The sequence below is a fragment of the Pipistrellus hanaki genome, assembly GCF_964339955.1.
Source record: "Pipistrellus hanaki genome assembly, chromosome: 3".
In the NCBI taxonomy this organism is placed as follows: Eukaryota; Metazoa; Chordata; class Mammalia; order Chiroptera; family Vespertilionidae; genus Pipistrellus; species Pipistrellus hanaki.
In genome coordinates this window covers 186883707-186905088 of record NC_140505.1, presented here as the reverse complement: position 1 = coordinate 186905088, position 21382 = coordinate 186883707, and the positions used below count along the sequence as shown (strand labels likewise).

Below are 21382 nucleotides of genomic sequence, written 5' to 3'. Positions count from 1 at the left end.
AAAGGTCCCAGGTTCGATTCCGGTCAAGGGCATGTACCTTGGTTGCAGGCATATCCCCAGGAGGGGGTGTGCAAGAGGCAGCTGATCAATGTCTATCTCTCCTCGATGTTTCTAACTATCTCTCTCCCTTCCTCTCTGTACAAAATCAATAAAATATATTTTTTTTAAATAAAAAATAAATAAAAGTACTCATTGTAAAGTAGGCAAGTCTCTAGGCAAGGTGGGTTCACTCCTTTGACAGACTTGGTTTTTATGCCTTCAGGAAAAAGGAGGGGAAAAGCTAGAAAAATTAGCTGAATGAAACATTGTTTTCATGGAAGGAAGCAGGCTATGCAATGCATCCCTCAAGATCAAGTGTGAGTTTCATCACTCATTTTGGGTACAAACCCCAGGGAATAATGACTGGGGTCCAACTAAAGATGAACTCACCTCACAAAATGATCTCTTATCTTTAATTTCTGTGACTTCTTACTAAGACAGTCCCTGCCTCACCCTCCACACATGGCTGAGATGATGTCATGTCTGTTTGGCCAAGGAGTGAGAAGTACAAATAAGACACAGGCCAGGCAGTTATTGTTCAAACAGCAATGTTTAGTTGTACAACACAAAGTCTAGCAACATTTACACAACCAGTTTGAGTGTCATTGGCTTGTTTTCAATTGGGAAATGTAACCATAATGTCACCAAAAGGTTGGCTAGGACTAGTAACATTTAAGAAATGGGTCCTTCTTGCATCCCCTAGGCTTGGGCCTCTTGCTCCATCAGGACTTGGTTGAAGATGAATGGCCCACAAGTCACCAGCCTTTGAGCAAGTTGCGTCCAGGTGGAGATGGGGAGGGGTGGGCAGGGAGAGATTCCATAAAGATACAGTGTGTGGGGCAGTGGCAGCTGACATTCGCAAACATTCATGCATCTGATAAGGGCCTTTGCCCTCCATTGGGTATTTTCCACTAGCCTACAGTGACCAACTGTGGCCAGACTGACTCATTACTCACATTAACTGGGTGGGGGGGAGGGATAACCAATGTGGGTGGGAAGAGATCCTTCTTATTGCTAAGTAGACAGATGGGTGTGTTTTTTCTTCCTAGAGTTCACATCTTCTGGGGATCTGGAGTTTTTTGTCTGTGTTTAGTTTGTTTTTTAAGGTTGAGGATAAGGGAGTCAACCCAGAAATGTCTCTTCGGAAAACCACTCTTCCTAAGTGGCTGCATTATGGGGCGGGGAGGGTGTGTGACCACACGCTGGCCAGCCACAAGTGGTGATTTTTAAAGGAGAGATCCTAGCCCTTACTCCCCCACATCTGTCGTGACCCATCCTCAGAAATAAGTTTTAAGCAATGAAGGAGACACTCTTGTCCCACATCAGGGCGCACACAGCTGACATCAATGACTCTGACAAGCAGAAAAATGGCTTTCTTGACCCCTTAAGGAAGCCAAGAGTAGCTCATGCAGATGGACAGGGAGCAATGCCATGTCCCTCGGAGATGATAACAAGCAGCTGGCATGGGTTTGCAAGGGCAGAAGGAGCTCTTGAGTTCTTTCGCCCTACAGATGGGCTGGGACCAGCTGACACGGACGATGGAGGAGGGCAGTGCTGGCGAGAGCTCCATTCCACTGGGAGAGGGGTGTTTGGATAAATGGAGAAGGCGACTGTCCTAAAGCAGCTGGCCCCTCCCACCTGCTGAGGGCCAGAGAGAGAGAGAAGGGCTGTGGAGGTGGGCTGGACAAACACGCCCTTCAAAGGTCATGGCCCTGCAGCCATGACAGCTGAGAGGAATGGAGGGAGAAGCAGTGCTTGAAATGGCCTTCATTCAGCAGTGGGACAGGGGGTGGCTGGCACGGGTGGAAGGACAGAGCCCAGGAGGCCTTCTCCCTGCAGGGGGTTGAGAACGGTTGAGGGTGTGGACACCAGACATATAAAAGAGCTTCTCCAGGGAGGCTGAGATCGCGGTTAGGGGCACCACACCACATTTCCTAGCCAGCCTCTTCGATGCCCACCCCCGCCCTTAGATATTCCGATAGGCCTAGGGGTCTAGTCCCACGTTTCCGCACAGGACTGCTCACTATATAAGCCCGGGATCCCTCTCTAGTTGAAGTGCAGCGACCTCTGGGCTCTACCCCTATTGCGGCTTTATCCTGACAGGTGCCTCCACTGGGGTAACTTTGTGGGTAAGGGAGGATGTGGGTTGAATTGTAAAGAGCCTCCAGGAAAGATTGAGGCCACAGGTTCTGGGTCATTGGCGATCGATCACCCACCTCTTTCACCTGGTGCACTGACTCTTGGTCTTTGTGTTTTCCTAGCACCTGATGAAAAGGGACTGTAAATGCTGGGGTTCGCAGTGGCCCTGCAGAACACTAGGGGGGACCAGGACATGGACCAGGAGGTTGTGTTAGGTCGCTGTGAACTGTTCCTTGGTGATTTCCCTTGCCTAAGGCTATGTTGTTTCCCCAGCCCCACATTTTAGCCGCCTCACTGACTAGAGGAGGAGTCGCTTGTTTGTAAAACAAATGGGGTGTATATGCATTAATAAATACAGGGCCGAAGGGAGAGGCAAGAAAAGGCTAAATGTCTGATTGTGGGTGTCACTGGGAATGTCTACAGGTGTCAGGAGCGGGAATAGGGGGAAGCAGCAGAGAAAGACAGACAAGCCAAAATGCAATTAGCTTCAGCACAAAAGTGAGAACAGAGGAGGGAAAAGGGGGGTCAAGTTCATATGGGAAGAAGGAAGCAACAGAGAAGCCAACTTTAAGGAGGAAGATTCCTAATGGAGAGAAAAAGGTGTAATTTAAAATTTGTCTCTGGGCTGGCTGGTGTGGCCCAGCGGGTGGAGCGTCATCCCATGCACCAGGAGGTCACGGTTGGATTCCTGGTCAGGGGACACGCTCAGGTTGCAGGCTGGATCCCCAGTAGAGGATGTGCAGGAGGCAGCTAATCAATGTTTCTCTCTCATTGATGTTTCTCTCTCCCTCTCCATCTCCCTCCCTCTCTCTGAAATCAACCAAATAAAATTTGCCTCTGAAGCCAAATTATCAAGAAAGACAAACATTGTACTAGTATTTTGTTCTTGATACTTCTTTAAACTCAGTTCTTCTGGAACTTAATGCCTAAAAACAGTGTCTCACTTGACCAGCTGCGCGCTTCTTTACCCAGACACTGGGAAGCGCAGCCTCCCTGTGCCTCGCCCTTTGCCCGCGCTGCCCACAAGCTCAGCGCCAAGCAGGCGCTCACCTGCACAAACGCGTTCCTGTTCCTCTCTATGGATCTCACTCTCGTAGTCCCAGTTTGTTCTGTCCCGTGCTTCCAACTGCGATTTTATTTTAAGGTGGCCTAAGTCATTTTTGGAAGTAGACTGGGCATAAAGTCTAAATATAGAAATGTAACCGAAGTGCAGTAGTCCACAAGGAAATTAAAGAAGTGAGGGAGGAGCAGGGTGAAGAAATGAGGGAAAGGGGGAGAAAGGGAGAACATGGGAGCTGAGGCGAGGATGACGCGTGGAAAACAGCAGGCTGTGAGGACAGGCAGTGGCTCTTGGACGGTGAATGCAACACAGACCGAAGGGTGGCGCTCTCGTCTCCACTTCTAGGCACTAATTCTCGCAGGCGCCCAGCTCGGCCTACTTCTCTGTTGTCCCCTGACCTTCCTTCTTCCTAGGAAGTCCTGGCCTTACGCAGACCACCTGGCTTCCAGGCAGGGGAAGTCCGGACGCCTCGCCCCCTCCCAGGCCTCGCTCTGCTGCCCGTCCTCTCGGAGACTCTCCGCAGACCCAGTGTGCGGGCAGGTTCAGAGATAAGAAAGTTACCTGTGGCTCACCTGCACCCTCATTTTTAAGTGAAACCTCCCCAGACCTCTTGAGTGAGGCACACGGCTTGGTTCTGGGACACAAGGAAAGGAGACAGATAATGGACAGCCATGGAGAAACCAAACTTACAAGGGACTTTCCAGGGAGGGCAGTGAAAATACCTCACCCCTGAACAGGCACACACACACACACACACACCCCTCTCTCTCTCTCACACACACACACACACACACACACATACACACATGCGCACACATGCTGTAGACAAAATGCTCCACGAATACCAGACAGGCCTGTGGGACAGAGTAGAAAGGAAGAAGGTGGTTGGTGGTGTACTGGGATGTGTGTGTGGAGAAGTGGGGATGTGTGATGATGTAGAGAGAGGGTCATCATGGGTTACTGTCGTGGCTCCCCTCTGTGTCCACGCTCACCGGAGGGAGGCCTCCATTGTCATTGAGCCGCTTGGCCCTGTAGGTCTCATAGTGGATGTTGTGCGTCACTTCCTTGAGGTCCTGGAGGTGAGTCCTGAGGGACACAGGTGAGGAGAGAGAAGGATGTGATTGGGGGGGGGAGGAGGGAGAGGTGACCCCATCCAGGGTTCACACCTCCCTTCCATGGCCTGGGCCCACTGGGACTGACTGGGAGAGCCAGCGGCCAGCGCCGCCTCTTCCGCCCCTTGTGCTTCAGGAGGGGACCTGGAACCGGGGCAGACGGCGCGTCAGAGAGACCTGGAGCCTGAGGCCCTGGGTCTGAACAGGTGGCCTCCTGACCCCAAATCATGAAACCTGCCATCGAGGACAGGAGGTCATCTTACCTGATGACAAAGTCTCGAAGCAGGGCAAACTCACAGTGGTGGAGGTTTTCCACTGTGAACAGAACAAAATGAAACAAAGCAAAACAGGTGGTCATTTCCCTGACGCAGCAACCCAGCAGGTGTGCTTCTGTTCAGGACGTGGACGCAGTTAGGAGAGAGACACCGACAGTGTCTAGCTGTCAGAGGCCGGCCTATCTTGGCACTTCAGTGCACTCAATTCCATTCACGGAACAAACATTTATTAAGCAGCTACAAGGGCCCAATACTGCTCTGGACTCTGTGACTATTTCATGTCCAATACTGGCAGGGACTATGACATGCCCTACTTTATAGAAAAGGAAGCAAATACCAGGGAGTCTAAGAAAGCTGCCCAAGCTCTAAGACACAGTTCCTATCCTAAGGAGGTTATAATCAGACTGGAAGACAGTGACATATAGAAAATAACAATTGAGCCATCTTTAAAAAGGTCATGCGCTACATGATAAACCCAATTCAATATAAATTGAGTGCCTGCTATTTGCAAATCACTTGCCAGCAATTGTGGGAGCAGAAGAGGATTAAGACATGTACCCTGCCCTGGCTGGTGTGGCTCAGTTAGTTGGAGCATCGCCTATGCACTAGATGCAGTGGTTCTCAACCTTTCTACTGCCACAACCCTTTAATACATGTTATGGTGACCCCCCAACCATAAAATTATTTTCGTTGCTACTTCATATCTGTAATTTTGCTACTGTTGCGACCCACAGACTGAGAACCGCTAGCAGAGTCACCTAAGACCATCAGAAACACAGACATTTACATTACAATTCATAATTGTAGCAAAATTACAGTTATGAAGTAGCAACGAAAATAATTTTATGGTTGGGGGTCACCACAACATGAGGAACTGTATTAGAGGGCTGTGGCATCAGAAAAGTTGAGAACCATTGCCTTAGGATTATCATATTGAATGAGATCACTGAGGCAATTCATTGAAAACTTTCAGAGTCGTTACAACCTTCTCAAGGTCGCATCCACTCCCAATAAAATAAAAATGGCAACATCTGCCACAACCCTTCAGCGATTTGTCAGGTCACATCAGCTTTCATGCGAAAGCCTTTCTCTGGCATTTCTGGTCCTTATTCATCTCCCCACGGTCTGAAGACCTTTGACATGTGAGTCGGTGCCGCCCAGACAGGTGCTAAATCAGTCTTATTGCTTCCTGTCTTAGGAGTCTCATCTCTCAATAGACCGTAAGCTCTTACCTCGGGGTCTGCCTGGCACTCTTTCTATTCTACATCCTAGCACAGTGCCATGACCTAGACATGCATCCTATATAATAAAAGGCTAATATGCAAATTGACTGATCAGCAAAACGACTGAGCGCTATGGCATGCACTGACCACCAGGGGGCAGACACTCAATGCAGGAGCTGCTCCCTAGTGATCAGTGCGCTCCCACAGGGGGAAGGCCACTCAGCCAGAAGCCGGGCTCATGGCTGGTGAGCGCAGTGGCATGGCAGAGTCTTTCCCACCTTCGCCGCAGCGCTAAGCCGTCAGTTGAACATCCCCTGAGGGCTCCCAGACTACAAGAGGGTGCGTGCTAGGCTGAGGGACCCCTGCCCTGAGTGCATGGATTTTATGCACTGGGCCTCTAGTAATAAATAAGCATAACTGGCCAGCAGCCAGTTCTTACAAAAGGAGCGTTGCATTACCTTCGATGATCCCCCACGGCGTTTTCCTGCCGAGGACCCGCTTGCCATTCACTTGGTATTCCTTGTCACTTCCCACCACGGCAAAGGGCATGCTCTCCTGCTGACAGACCAGACACACGCCACGTCGTCCTCTGCCATCCGGCCCCCAACCTTAAACTGCACGCTTCTGAGGCTCATTCAGGGACCCCACTGAAGGCAAGGGCAAGGCTCCTGTCATTTCACAAGAGCACTGGAACCCAGCCAGTGTGGCTCAGTGGTTGAGCATCGACTTAGGAACCAGGAGGTCAGGGTTAGATTCCTGGGCAGGGAACATGCCTGGGTTGCGGGCTCCATCCCCAATAGGGGATTCTCCCTCATCATTGATGTTTCTATTTCCCATCTCCCTTCCTCTATGAAATCAATCTTTTTTTTTTTTTTAAAAGAACACTAGGCTGGGAGTCCCAAGTCCTGGATCCAACTCTGACTGCACCCAGCCTTGCTGGTCAGCCTCAGTAAGTTGCTTTCCTTCAACGGGAGAACGCTTGGGACTTTTCAGAGAGCTGTCCGCGTTTGGTTTGATCTGGAACAACTCTGTAAGCTAGCTAGGATGGACAGCCACCCAGCGGACATGCTTTTACACGGTCTCCCATGAAACCTACGGGCAGAGGCCCACTCCCACGTCAGCTGGGAGGCCACTTTCTGGTGTGGAGGCCCCTGTGCTCTAACACGTGGGTTGCATGATCACTAAGATGCAGCTGTTTGTTCCACATGCATATGCCTGATGTGTGCTCGTTGTCATGATTGGATAAATTAACTATTCTGGAAGCTGAGGGTATATGTGTGTAGAGAACTATTTCTCTGAAAATTAAGTTGAATGTTTCAGAAAAATTAGGTAAAGCTGAGTTGCTTCTGCATAGTGAGTAAACTTAGTCTCCAAGAAGAGGAGAATGTTTAGTTAGTAATTTAGTAAAATAACTATTTAAAAACATTATTTGTGCCAAAACCGGTTTGGCTCAGTGGATAGAATGTCGGTCAAGTTCAATTCCGGTCAAGGGCATGTACCTTGGTTGCGGGCACATCCCTAGTGAGGGGTGTGCAGGAGGCAGCTTATGTTTCTCTCTCATTGATGTTTCTAACTCTCTATTCCTCTCCCTTCCTCTCTGTAGAAAATCAATAAAATGTATTTTTTTTCATTAAAAACATGATTTGTGTACATCTTTTAAATGATTTCATCAATTAACTGATCAACTGCCTGTCTCCTCTGGGTCAGATATGGGCAGTTTAGTAGCTTGCCCACTCCTGCCAGAGGAGGAGACCCAACGCCAGTGCACATGAGTGGCTTGTCCTGCGTGACAGCGGGTTAGCGGAAAAGGCCAGACTAGGCCCCGGGACTCCGAGGCAGAGTCCCAGGTTGCAGGGGGTTCGAACTAAGAGACCTTAGAAATCACACAGGCTGGTAGCTTATAAGCAGGTTCCTGAAGCCCTAGGCTTCCCAGGAGACACCTTGGGGCCTGCTGAGAAGGCTCTATACGGGCACCACTTAGCCAAAGCAGCTCTGGTTTTGTGTTTGTATATTGGAGTTCTGTCTGGCATTTAATTTCTTTAAAGGGTTCTTTCAAGAGGAAAAAACCCAAACACATCACACCTATAAGCCACTCACTTGGTTTGACCTCTGCATTTTGTAGAGGGGGAAACTGAGTCAGGGCTTGTTTTGCTGGGCCCCATGGGAGGGAAGGGCTGCTGTGTGGTGTGGGGATGACGGGAACAGCGGCTCTGGGTGCAGGGCACACGGTCCTGGCCGAGGCCCCAGTCCTCATCCTCTCCCTGTCACTGCTGGTCGGGTCAGGCAGGTGAGGTAGGGAGAATGGGAGGGAAAAGCAGGTGGGAAGCCAGGGGCAGCACGTGATACACATCCCACAGGCACCCGGGCACCTATGGAGCGGAGCCCCAGGCACCCACCCGGATTTTGTCATTCTCCGTCTTGTCCTCCAAATCTTCATCAAATTCCTTCTGTGGGTAGAATTCAATGCCATGTACTTCAAGCTCCTTGCGAACCTAGAGGTGAAGGAAGACAAGCCAGGTAGCCAAGTGCCAGGGTAATGAGAGGGGTGTGTGTGCGTGTGCGTGTGCGTGTGCGTGTGCGTGTGTGTGTGTGCGCACACACTGAAGTTAGAGCACATGTGTCAAACACAAGGCCCACGGGCCAAATCCAGCCCGCCAGGCCTTGCAATGTGGCCCGCACCGCGCTGTCATCACTGCACTCTGCTGTCAGTTTATGACATTGTCAGTTTATGACTGTTCAGTAAACCATTCGGCCTGCGATTTAGGCTGGGTTTTAGATTTTGGCCCCTTCTCTGATTGAGTTCGACACCCCTAAGTTAGAGGGATGAACTCAGCCTTGAGAATCCACTGGTCTCTGGGCTCGGAGGCCTGGGCAGCAGGATGATCCTGAACAGGTGTGAACCCCAGGTATACAATTACTGGGGCTCCGCCTGAGAGGAGGAACAGTCTAGGGGTGCAGCTTGCTCATCTCAGGGTCTGTGAGGTTCAGACTTTGATAAGCATCACTGCTGAGCACAGGTTTCACAGGGCAGCGTGCATGCCACTACGTGTCCTATCCCTGTGTGCAGGGAGGAAGTGAGGCCCCACCCAACCTCTCTGTTTGCCCCCAGACCTCTTCAGTCTACTTGGAGGCAGCCACTGTCTGTACTTCCCTTGCCTCCCCCATCCCCACCCCATCCCCAGCTGGATGCTCCGCACAGAGGAGTTTATGGAAGACACCACAGGACAGCGAGCCTGTTGACCACTCCAGCCCTCCAGCACCTAACGTGAGGAGCGGTTACTTAGGCTCGTGTGAGTTATGTATTCGGTGGTCTTAGGGGTCAGTTGGAGGGTGGGGAGGAGGCAGCCAGAAGATGCACTGACTTCTCTCCACCGTGGTCCCCAGACACTGTGGTCCAGTCTCTCCCATGATTCAGTAGGAACTGGGTGGAAGTGGGGGAGGGGATGTAATAGTGGAGGAGGGAAGGCTGGGTGGAAGGGAGGTTGGGGGGGAGGAGGGGCGGTCTCACCCTCTGCTTGAACTCGGACTTTTCCTCCAGCGTCATGGTGTCAGCCTTGGCTATGACGGGAATGATGTTCACCACTTTGCTGAGGTGTTTCATGAACTCCAGGTCCAGCGGTCGCAAGCTGGGGCCGGAGAAGGCGGAGTGTCAGGCCACCTGCCCTCCCCAACTCAGCCACAGGACAGGAGGACTAGGAACCCGGCTCTCTCTCCCCACACACAACACTGTCTCACCACCTGCAGAGCAAGCCCTGACTCTGCGACACACAGTCACCGTCTGCCCTGCTCTTCCAGGCCTGCCCCTCCCAGGCCCCCTCCAACCACCCTCATGGCATCTTCTCTGACCTGGAGCAGCTATGGAGTCACACACACATACACACACACACACACACACCCCGCAGGGCCTGTGTCATGTTATTTGTGTGTGTCTTGTTCCTACAGGCTTCCTCTCAGCCCCACTTTGTCCTGCAGGCGGCCAACGGGTCCCCTGGCTAAGGACCCAGCTCCCCCAAGACCCCAGGGCCCCTATCTGGCCCCAGTTTTTAGTCCAGGGGGCTTACTAAGTCAGGCTCGCTGCTGCCTTGCAGACCCCGAGCCCAGGTTCCAGGGAAAGATAATTTATTGAATTCCCGGGCCCCATTATGGGACCCGCTGAGTACCCTGTTCCTCCAAAATCCGGGGCCTGCCTTGCTTGGGCCAACCTGTCCAGAATGCACTCTGGCCCAGCGGCTGGGCTTAGTAATGTTAGAGACCTGCCCGACAGGAAGGCTGTCTGCTTGCTCCATCCTCTGCCGGCCTCTCCCTCCCAGGCAGCCCCACCTGCTACGCACAGCCAGAGTTCCCAGCATGCCTTGCTCGTTGCCAGCCTCATTTCTAGACACCCTCCAAATGCCTACACCTGGATCCCACGCCCCCCAAAACACCAGCCCCAACCCAATAGCCCTGCCCCCCCCCAATTCACGGTTCTAGCTGTCCCCACCCCAGCCTTGTGCAAAGCAGGCATCTACTGAATGAATGAGGAGTCCTCTGCTCTGGCCAGTGTGCTTAGTGGTTAGAGCATCAGCCCGTGCACCGAAGGGTCTCAGGTTTGATTCCCAGCCAAGGGCACCTCCCTAGGTTGCAGTTTCTTCCTTTCTTTGTTTTTGTTTTCTTTCTTTTTCTTTTTTAAAATATATTTTTATTGATTTCAGAGAGGAAGGGAGAAGGAGAGAAAGATAGAAATATCAATGATGAGAGAAAATCATTGATCAGCAGGAAAATCATATATGCAGGAAGCAGCTGGATATATGCCCTGGATTGGAATCAAATTGATGTTTTCCTTTCACATTGATGTTTCAAAAATCTCTCTCTCTCTCTCTCTCTCTCTCTCTCTCTCTGATCCCCTCCCTTTCTCCCACTCTCTCTAAAAATCAATGGGAAAACATCCTCGGGTGAGGATTAACAACCACCACACACACACACACACACACACACACACACGCACGCACGCCATCTGCTCACATATACCAGCTTCTCTCCACAGGCACAATGGTGCCTCGGTGCCAGAACACCAGGGGCAGCGTGGGTCTGGTGCTGGCCGGCTTTCCTCTCCCGGGAAGGAAGCCAAACGTGCGTGGGGAGCGTGTGGGGAACCACGGGGCCCAGCTGGCCCTCCCCGGCAGAGCCAGGTATTGACTACCGATTACAGACGGGCACAGAGCCAGGCCAGTGGGGGGTGGGCAGTACATACGAGTGTCCGGTGGGGGAGATGAAGTAGAGGCAGCAGTGGACACGCGTGTCCGGGATGCGCTTCTTCCGGGCGATGTTCACCTCCTCCTTCAGGAACTTCTCGTACTGCTCGTTGATGTACTTCTCAATGGGCTCCCAGCTGCGGGGGGAGCGGCAGGGGCACCTCCCAGGAGCTCATCCTGGGCATGGGCCCTCACCCGTCTCACGTCCTACTGCCCCTGGGGGCCAGAGTGCCCCTGACCATTCTCCCTTGGCCCCCACGGGGACCTGGCCCTCTCCCCGGCCTGCAGAGCCCGCCGCACCCCAGAAGGCATCACCGGCCCCAGCTCTCTTCCTTCTCAGCCGGGGCTCTGGAGGGGGCTCTGGCCCTCTCTGGGGCTGCTTCTCCTGCGTATTTCTCACAGTAGCAGTGACTGGCGGGTGCACGCAGGACAAAAAGAAAGGGTGCGCAGCAGGGAACGTAGCCGTGCACGCAGAAGTACTCAGTCATGGCGACGACTCACTGTCATGACCACGGCCACTGTCACGGTGACTTCTCTGCATCAAGGAGCATGCGAAAACCCTCGCTTCTCTAAGGTTGTTCTAAGCTGGCTTGTTGGGTGGCCCTGCCTGGCAGTGACAGGGCCCGGCTCCCAGGAGGGGCCCTGAGGTCTCCGGGCCTCTCTAAAAGCAAACTCCTGCCTGGAACCTTCCATCTGCGTCCTCATCCCTTCTTGGTGGCACTCGGACTGCAGATTTGCTCTGTGGATCCCAGAGGCTCTCTCCTCATGGCCCCTCCCCTTCCTCCTGCTCCTCACTCACCCTCCCCTGGCCAGGCCAAGCAGCCTGCGGCCGCCTCAGCACAGCCTGGGCTGCACCCAGGTCCCCTTGTTCCGCCTGTCTGCCTGGCCCCACCACCACCTCCAGACCATCCCTCCACCAAAATCCCCTCTGCCCTGTCCCCGCTACCCCCTCGCCCAGCCCCCCCGGACCTCTGCCCTTGCCTCCTCTCCCCTCTCCCATCCTCCAGGGAGACACGGGGCCCTCAGCGTGGAGGGCGGGCACCACACCCACGGGCAGACACGCACCAGTTCTCATTGTTGATCTGGTCTCCGAAGCCCGGCGTGTCGATGACGGTCAGCTTCATCTTGACGCCGCCTTCCTCTATCACTGGGGGGCGAGCAGGAGAGGCACAGGGATGACTCCTCCAGTTGGTGCGGGAGCCCTGCCGCCCCCCAGCCAGGGAGACCCCAGCCAGGGAGACCTGGGGTCCTTCAATCTTATGATCAACTATTGGAAGAGTCAAGTTCGGTGACTCCCTCACCTCCACCCCTGTCATGCTGTTCCCTGCACCTGAATGGCCTCCCTGCTTCCTTCTGCCCATCCACACCCCACGCCGGCCTTAGGGTCCAGCCTGAGCCCCACTGCTTCCCTTTCTCACCCCTCCTCCCCGCGCTGGCCTTGCAGTCTGAGGAGCTGGCTCCAGACTTTAGGTCTTAATTCTATTCTGTGTGGAGGTTGCCTTTGTTTGCCTCACTCTCCACGAAGCCCCATTCCCCCGCCTTCCTGGCAGAGGTCCCCTGGGGACCCCTCGGGCCCTCACCGTGCCCCACAGCCTTGATCTCCACGGTCTTGGGGATCTTCTCCTCGCGGTTCCAGCTGGAGGACTTGCGACTCACTTGGGATTTGAAGAGCGTGTTGACCAGCGTTGACTTGCCCAGTCCACTCTGACCTGAGCAAGACAGGGGGTGAGAAGGCAGGGCCCCCACGGCCGCATCCTGAGCCCCATTCTCTCTCCGGGAGCTTGCAGGGTTCTGGGGCTGGCCACGCCCTGTTTGACAGGGAAGGAAGGGCTGAGCGGGGATTGCAGACTGGGGGGGGGGGGGGGGGGGGAGGAATGGTTTCCTGTGTGCGGGAGAATGGCCAACCTGTTAGAGCCCACACACTCCTTTCTGGAGCCCCAGGACCAGCAGAAAACGGGCCCACTTCTGCCTTTGTGTGCGTTTTTGCTTAAGTTTTTCGTCTTCACTAATACAAGAAGTCATGGCGGAATTGCTTGGCACCGATATGGCCTCAGTGCGTGGGTATTTTCACACTGGGCCTTCCTTCAGCCCCGAGAATCCCACAACAGAGCTGCCTTCAATTCCCGCCGAAGGGGTGCCGGAGAGATTAAGCCCCACTTAATGTAACAGAGGTGCAAGGCGACCTAACTCAAAAACGCAGGACAGGGCCTTGAACCAAGGAGCCTCCTGGCCCATAGCCACCCTTCACCCTGGCGCAGGGTTAGATCTGGTGAGATAAGTGCCCGAGAGGACTCTGCGAGCGGAGGGAGATGTTGGGTGGGCAGGGCCTGCCCCTCACCTCCGCTCCTTCCCCCTGGTGCCCCTCTGCCCTTTACACGCACAGGTCTACAGATCTCAGGTCTACAGATCTCGTTCCGGGGTGCAGATGAAAAGGCGCTCCACAACCAAAAGGCATTTGAAACCCTTTGAAGTGCCTGGTCTGAGCAGTGCTTCTCAAATTCTAATGCGCACAAGGATCACAGCAAGCCACAGCATCACCTGGACGCTGGGAGGAAACGCAGGAGCCCAACCACCCCCCGCCCCAGCCCTGGCATTTTCAGAATCGGCATCTTAACGGGCTTCCGGAAGAGTCAGGTGGACAGGAGTCAGCGTTCCTGTGTGAGGTCAGGGGCCAGAGCTGAGCTCCAGACCCAGCTGTTCTGTTTCCCCGGCGCCTGCGGATGGCCGTGTTTGCCCCTCTGTTTCCTTACGGATACGTGATGGGAGGGAAGGGACTGAATGAGACCAGGGATGGCAATACCAGTAAGCTGCATTTCCCATTCCAGCTGACCGACTGCTGGTAGCCACCAAGCCCCGTGTGTTATAGAGGCCACACCAGGGCTCAGCCTGCACACCAGGCTCAGCAGCAGTGTCCGCCATGGCGCCGCCCGGGACAGAGCTGGCCCACACGTCTTGTGCTCGCCATTCACGCCCGGACGCTTTCTAAGGTCATTTGTTGACTAGGTATTGTTGTGTGCCGAGTGCTGTGCTAGAGTTGGAGACAGAGTGGGGAGTGAGGTGTCATCCTTCCCTTCAAGGACCCATTTAGTATGTGAGAGGCCAAAACATACACAGACAATTACAATGTGTTGCCATGACCACTACGAATGAGATAACCACATGGTGTTACAACAGCAAATGGAAGGGAATCAAATCCAGTTTCCCTTCCAGGAAGAAGTGATAACTAAGCCGAAAGCTGAAGAGTGACTTTGGATGACCCACGAGAAGCTGGGAGGGGTTTCTGGACAGAGGGAACAGCATATGCGAAGGCTCAGAGGTGGGAAAGAGTATGGCAAGAACGCCCGGAGAATGGTCCCTTGTGAGGAGAATGCCACGTGGAGGTGGTAAGAGAAGTGTGGAGAGGCAGTGCCAGGCCAGCCTAGCAGCTCAAACCCTTCCACTTACCCGACTGAGGGGTGGCTTGACGAGTTCCACAGTGGGAAAAGTTATTCCGATATTGGTGGGCAATGGATTGAACAGGAAGGGAGACAGGAGGGGGTCAATGCGCTCAAAGTGTGGCTTGCAGCCAGGGTCCATGAACCAGTTGTTACCGGTTCTTGAGAGAAGAAGTTTGCACCAGAAAGTATGTCAACTATGTCAGTAAGTACACCGTTCAGTGTAGCCGATGTTTACAATAGCACGGTTTTCCAGATATTTGCACTCTGGCCCGGCGCACATCTGGGCCATCCTAGCAACCACTCAGAGCAGCACAGAGTCAGGTGCTTTTCGTCTTCACTAATATAAGAAGTCATGTATTAGTGAAGGGCTGGCTCGGCCAGGGAGGCAGCAGCGGCGATGGGGAGAGTAGACAGACTTGAGAGAGAGTTACAAGTAAGACCGACAGGGCTTGGCCGATTGGATCAGGACATAAAGGAAGAAGGATGGAGCCCAGCAACTGACCGAGCACCTCCCTGAGGTCACTCTGTGACCTGGTGACACTACTTAGCCACCGCTCAGTGCCCCTAAGCTTTATGAGACCAACCTCTGCCCTGACCGGTGTGGCTCAGTGGATAGAGCGTCCACCTGGGGACTGAAGGGTCCCAGGTTCGATTCCGGTCAAGGGCATGTACCTTGGTTGCCGGCACATCCCTGGCAGGAGGCAGCTGATCGATGATTCTCTCTCATCGATGTTTCTAACTCTCTTTCCCTCTCCCTTCCTCTCCGTAAAAAAATTAATAAAAAATATTTTTTAGAAAAAGAAAAAGAAATGAGATCATCCTCCATCTGATCCTCCCCCAGCTCTTGAAGGTGGGGGAGGACACTGATGAGCCCCAGGCACACACCTGAAAGCAGGTGGCCATGGCTAAAGGCTGCCTGTGTCTGCCAGCTGGTGATGGGCCCGGCTGACCGCCCCACGGCTCCCGCCCCGGGTCAGCGAGCCTGAAAGGGAGGAGGGGGTCAGGTCTCTGTGATCGTCACAGGGAAACCTTCCCTCCGAGAAGGAGCTCATTCTAAAGAGGCCAGGGCCGAGGTCACCCCCGGGACAGAAACGGGATCCTCCGTGCCGCCCCCACCCGGGCCTCGGAGCGGGGGCCTCGCGGCCTTCCATACCGACGACCATGATGTTGAAGTCGAACCCGGTCTTCATGGTCTTCTTCCGCATCTGCTCGATGATGGTGTCGATGCCGATGTAGCCCAGCAGGTTGGCGTTGATGCTGACGGGCTTCATGGGCACCGCCGGCTTCGGCCGGGGCTCGGGCACCAGCTCTGACATGGCTGCGTCCGTCCTGGTCTCTGGGAGCCCTGCAAAGCCAAGGCGGAAGGTGGGCCACGGGGGCCGCACGGGAGCCGCGGTGCCGCTCACCGACACATGGGGTGGGCACTGGGAGGGGTCTTAGAGGGCATCCGCTGCGGGTCCATTTTATAGACGAGGAAACTGAGGCCTGGAGGAAAGGACTTGCTTAAGGGCACAGAGCAAGTCAGGTGCAAAGTCTGGACCAGACCCTTCTCCATCTGCTGGGCCACCTCCAACGCACATGTGGGTGTCTGACCCCGGGGTCTGACCCTTTGGGGCAGAATGAGGATTGCGGGGGGCTGTCTGCGGTTGTTCCGGCCTGAGTCCTGCCTCCCCACATAGAGGGCCAAGACCAGCTAGTGCGCTGGACTAACGCCGGGCCAGAGTGCAAACATCTGGAACTCACTTCACTAACGTCTGCTGCTTTGTCCTTTAGAAGCAAACAGGCCAGCCCCCTGCAGCGTGAGCGCCAGTCCTGTCTGCCAGCCTCTGCCCTGCCGTGCCCGCTGCCAACCAGGGTGTCTGTGCCCGAGCTCGGGCACCCTCCTCCCTGGAGGTTTAAATCTGTGGGAAGAAGAGGTCTCCCCTTTGGACAGCAGGGAGAGGATGAGACGCAGGGAGGGCAGTCCCTCGCCTGAGGCGGCGCTGTGTGTTTTGGGATGGCGGGTGGCAGAGGAGAGGGGAGGCTGGGGACAGCCTGCTGCAGGGGAAGGCCCATCCCGCTGGGCTGGCGGGTCCTGGGCGTTTCCCATCGGGCCACTGTCCACCAGGCGAGGTTTCGGACAGCGGCCCCAGTTCCCCATCCAGAAGGTGGGGTGTGTGTGGCTCGGCGGGAAGAGTGTGGCTCGGCTACTTGCCAGCTCTGTGGGCTTGGGCGGGACACCTGCCCGCAGGAGCCCACTTCCTCGTCTGTAAAGGGCGTGGGATCATGGTCAAGGCTACGGTGAGCACTACGTGAGAGATGATGCCTAGAAGCGCCACACAGCACTTCCCACTTCCAGCCACTCCTGCCCCTCCCACTTTCAGGTTCACCTGTCAGAGGGGAGGTGAAGTGGTGCGTGTGAAAGCACGGGTCCAAGGGAGGGATCCAGATGTTAACTGAACCCTGCCCTCACTCCAGCACCCCTTCCGGTTTGCCGTTCCAGAACCCGGTGGTTCTGCCCCGCAGGCTCAGGCTTCAGGGGAGGGGGGCTGATGGAACAGCCGGGGGGGCAGAGGGCAAGAGGGCGGGAGCTCTGCTCTCCTGGACCCCAAACCCAGTCAGGAGTCTGTTCTCATCCCCCACCATCTGGTCCTTCCTGGGTCCTGGCCAGGCTCTCCCCACAGCAGGAAAATGTTCTTTCCTTGTCACGCTCAGTCACAGCCAACTCTGCCCAAGCTCCGGGCCTCCCCGGGGCCTGGCCGGGCTCCCTCCTGCTCCCCAGGAAGCTGGTGCTCGCCAGGCGCTGGCCGGGAGACCGGCTCAGCCCGCAGCAGCTGACTGTCCGCCGGCCTGTGCACAGTCTCCACACGTGGCTCCCAGTCAGCACCCTGCGCTGGGCCACGGCCCCATTTTTCCTGCCCGGCTGCTCCCACGTGGGCCTTCCACCTCCCTTGTGCCTCTCAGCTGAGCCTGGTTGGCCTCCCAGCTGGTGCTGTGAGAGATGGAGGCAGCCCTTTTGACACCCTGGAAAGTGAGTCTGGCACTATTTATGGGAGTTTTTCTAAGTGTCCTTATAAAGTGGGTGTCCTCACCGCAGCCTGCTTAGCCCTGGCCGTCAATGCACCTTCCGAAAAGGGCATTCCCCAAAGACAGACCCTGGCTGCCAGGAGGGGCCTGCCGACCAGGTTCCCAGCAACTCCTGGGGGCTAGGCGGGGCTGCGGCAGGGCCAGCGCGGGAGCAGACTTCCCCTTCCTCCTCCCAGCAAGTCCCCATCAACACCCACTGTGTCACTGGGAAGAGCACCAGCTGGCAGGTCCCCCGCCACGTGCCAATTACATATCCGTTACATGCTAACCACCACCAGCCGGGCACTGGGAAGGCCGGGCGCTTCCTGCTCTTCCACCGCCAGCTCATGGGCTGCCCCCCGCGGGGTACAGGCGCCCTCCTGTGCTCCCTCAGCCACCCCGTACTCATCGCACCCACTCATCCATGCATCAGGCATTCCAGCCGTCCCTGCCAGGCCGGTCCCCATGCTGTCAGAGGGGAGCCTACTCCAGCGAGCCCCAGACTAAATGTCAAGGACACTTTGGGACCCCAGACAAGGTCATTGCCCCCGAGGGCCCACTGTCTGCTGAGAGAACCTGACCAGTACACAGAGACCTCCAGGGTGCAGGACAAACACTGACCGCTGTGCCCCAATGTCCCTAGCATGACACAGGTCCCCAGCAATGAATGAATGAATGATGAATGAATGAATGAGTCAGATGTCACTTTTCTCCTCCCTCAGAAGCTCCTCTAGCAGAGCAGATGACACCCGGCCAGCACCCGGCTCTGTGGGGGTCACCGGCGGGGGGGGGGGGCAGACTGTAAAAGACCTGCTTCCTCCCCCACAACAAGGGGGAGAGGACTCAGGACGGGGTCACAGCAGGACAGAGCTCCCGCAGGCTCCCTGCCTCCATGGTCCTTGGAGCCCCCCAGGCACCCCGCTGTCCCAGGGGCCCCGGAGGAGGAGCATCTGCCTGCAGCACCCCCTGCCAGGAGCCACCTGCTCCACCCGCGCTTGCGGGAGAGGCATGTCCACCTGACTCCGTTCTGAGTCCCCACAGACACGGCCCCTCCGTCACCTGCCCGGCCCGCACCTGGCGCTTTCGGTTCCAGGCAAATGAGCGGCTTTGTCTTTGTCTGGCACGGGGACCCCACCCTCAACTGGGAAGGTGACAGCGGCGGGAGGAGACCTTCCGGAAGAGCACCTGCCTCCTCCGCTGAGTGGGGTGGGGGGTAGGGAGGCCCTTCCTTCCTTCCTGAGCTTAAGATCTCCCCAGACCCCACCCGCACCCGCACCCGCACCCGCAGAGGCAAATTCCAGCCCACCCCACCTCCAGCCCCCACTCTCGGAAAAAGAATTGCAAAAGGCATCTGCGTCCTTTCCTATTCGCAGGAGCCAGGGGCTCTGGGACCCCTCTTCCCCCACCCCGGCTCTCCGGAGGCCAGCGGGTTCCCTGGGAGACCACCGGCGGGTGCGGGGGTGGGGGAAGGGTCCTCCGTGTGTGAGCGCGCAGGTCTCTCCGGTGTGGGCGGCTGATACCTGTGCGGGGCGTGCGTGTGTGCGAGCGTGTGCGCGTGTCTGGTGTGCTCCCTGTGCGCGTCTGGGCCCCCACTCGTGTGTCGGAGGGTTCCCGTGGGCGGATTTCTCCGGGAATGCATGTCTCGGGGTGTGTGCACCATGTGTGCGTGTGCACCGGGTGTGCGTGTGCCCGCGCATCTGTCACCGCGCGTGGGCTCCCCGCGCAGCCCCCTCCCCTGGCGGCCCCTCCGCCGGGCTTCTGGGCGCCGTAATCCTTCCCGCGGGCGCCGGTGCCGGGCCGGAGGCCTACCTTTGGACATGAATCCTCCTTTGTCTCCGGTCCTCCCGGGAGATGCTCAGGGCGCGGGGCTGCGAGGCTGAGCGGGGCGCGGGCTCCTCCCGGGCGAGCCGCCCTGCAGCCGGCCTCGCCCTCCGCGCGCTCTGCCTGCCGCCCGGCCCGCGCCCGCCGCGCTGCCCTGCGCCCCCGCCGCGCCCGCCCGGGACCCCGCTCCGCTCGCCGGCGCCGCCGCCCCTGCCCGCGCACCAAGCCGCCGCCGCCGCCGCCGCCGCCGCCGCCGCCGCCGCCCCACGTGACCCGCCGCCCCGCCGCGCGCCCCGCCCCCGCCGGCCCCGCGCCGCCCGCTCCCGCCTCCGCACCGGCACCGGGCGCTGCGCTCGCAGCCGGGGTGCCGCCCGGGAGGTGCCGCCAGGGAGGTGCCCGCATCCCGGCCCCGCCTCCCCGGACCGGCTCCCGCCCTCGCTCTCCGGCCGGGCCGGGCGGCGCGGGGACCGGTGGCCGCGGCGGCGGGGCGCGCGCGGGGGTCACGCGGCGGCTGGACTTGGCGCTGGCTCGGCGGTTCTGCCCGCGGTTCGGAGCCAGGCCCGGTCCGGCTGGCCCCGGAAGGGGGGCCCGGGACGCTGCGCTGCACGGAGCTTCCCTGCGCCCCGATGTTCCCGGCGGGAAAGTCCGCGGCGCATGGAGCGGCGCGGAGGGCAGCGGCGCCGGCCCGCGGACGGGAGTGGGTGACCATCGCCGTCCTCCAGGCTCGGGTCCGGGGTGGGAGGGGGCAGAAAGCTGGGCGGCCCCGAGGCAGGGCTGGGCATGCCCAGGGTTCGTGGGCAGGAGGGGGGCACCCTGAGGAGAGGGCGCGGAGGACTTCCCGGAGGCGGCGGGGCAGGGATGGGGAGGAGGCGGCGGGAGGGGGAAGGACGGGCTGGGGAGAGGGGCGGCGGAGTGAGGAGCCCAGAGGCGGGTGGAGGCTCAGCGCCCCAGGAGCAGGGACGCAGGGGGCGGCCAGGGAGGCCGCAGCCTCGGAGCCAGGGTAAGGAGCGGGACTTGGAGGGAGGATAACGGTGAGTCCCAGCGGTTAAGCTGTGGGTGCTGCCATCACCGAGTCCCAGCGGCAGCTGTGAGCGGCAGGGAGCGCCCTGGGGCGGGGCTGGGGCGGGGCAGACAGAGGGACAGGCGGGCAGACAGTTGGGTGTGTGTGTGTGTGTGTGTGTGCGTGTGTGTGTGTGTGCGTGTGTGTGTGTGTAAATCCACAGCGTTGGGAATAGACCGGATGGGAGGAGGACGCCCAGGTTTCTGGGTGAGAGCCGGACCAGGCAGGGCAGGAGGGAGCTCTAGAGGAGCCTGAACTTCAGGAGAGAGGGGGCTGAGGGCGCGGAGGGGGGCTGGAGACGAACGCTGGGTGAGCTCCCCCAGACCCAGTGTGCGGCATGATGGGAAGGGGTCTGGCCCCGAGGCCCAGGGGGGTGTTGGACCGGTGCCTCCCCGGCATCCGCCGGATCCAGACGCCCTGAGCCCTGGGGATGCTGGGAATGCGATGCCCAAAGCAGAATCCCAGGATCTGGGTTCCTCCTTAACTCACCGCCGCCAGCCAGCTCCGGACTGAGCAGGTCACAGCCTCTCTGAGACCCCGTGGCGGTCTGTGCTCCTGTCGGCCTGTCGCCCTTCTGCGCGGGACTTCCGTGGGCGCACGTTCCCAGCTCACCTTTCAGGACTGAGGGCAGGGAGGGTTCCAGGTGAGGCTCCTTCAAGCAGCAGGAATCTGCCCGCAAGGCTGACCCCAATGACCCAGCAGCTCAGGGAGGTCCCTGCTCCCAGCTGGAGGAATACGGCAGTGACAAATCTCAGACAATCGCCACCGATTGCCGTGCTGGTCTGTGATTCTGTGTAGGTGGTTTGCTTCACAGCTGCACTCACCTATCAATCCCCTGATTCCCCCGCTTTGGGGAGTGGAAGATGCTGAAGGAAGGACTCGGCACAATGGATCCTCCACAAGTTACCCCACACACCTCCTGCTGGTGACTGCCCTCAGC

At 57.3% G+C, this 21382-nt stretch overlaps 1 protein-coding gene across 11 annotated transcripts; it reads right to left on the bottom strand.

Annotated features, from left to right (window-relative positions):
* Positions 1 to 570: 570 nt before the first annotated feature.
* Positions 571 to 19607, bottom strand: SEPTIN3 (septin 3). 11 transcript variants are annotated; one of them, XM_084879118.1, is made up of 12 exons: positions 19371 to 19607; positions 15670 to 15861; positions 12660 to 12887; positions 12145 to 12226; positions 11079 to 11216; positions 9357 to 9474; positions 8245 to 8340; positions 6307 to 6406; positions 4614 to 4665; positions 4231 to 4324; positions 3811 to 3872; positions 571 to 1872 (listed from the first exon to the last, which is right to left on the bottom strand). In XM_084879118.1, exons 1-11 carry the CDS (start codon positions 19378 to 19380, stop codon positions 3825 to 3827), a joined length of 1158 nt encoding a protein of 385 aa, XP_084735244.1. In that variant the 5' UTR covers positions 19381 to 19607; the 3' UTR covers positions 571 to 1872; positions 3811 to 3824. The 11 variants fall into 11 exon arrangements, 7 of the variants coding, with proteins under 7 accessions (XP_084735244.1, XP_084735243.1, XP_084735241.1 ...); XR_014794628.1 differs by having other exon boundaries at positions 3811 to 4324; XM_084879117.1 differs by having other exon boundaries at positions 571 to 3872.
* Between the last annotated feature and the right edge of the window lie 1775 nt (positions 19608 to 21382).

Excerpts from the sequence above, each read along its gene's own strand:
- SEPTIN3 (XM_084879115.1), bottom strand. Across the intron at positions 12,227-12,659 it reads GATCAAGGCTGTGGGGCACG|TGATAGAGGAAGGCGGCGTC; the intron begins GTGAGGGCCCGA and ends CTCGCCCCCCAG. Across the intron at positions 6,407-8,244 it reads CGGAGAATGACAAAATCCGG|CAGGAGAGCATGCCCTTTGC; the intron begins GTGGGTGCCTGG and ends CTGGTCTGTCAG.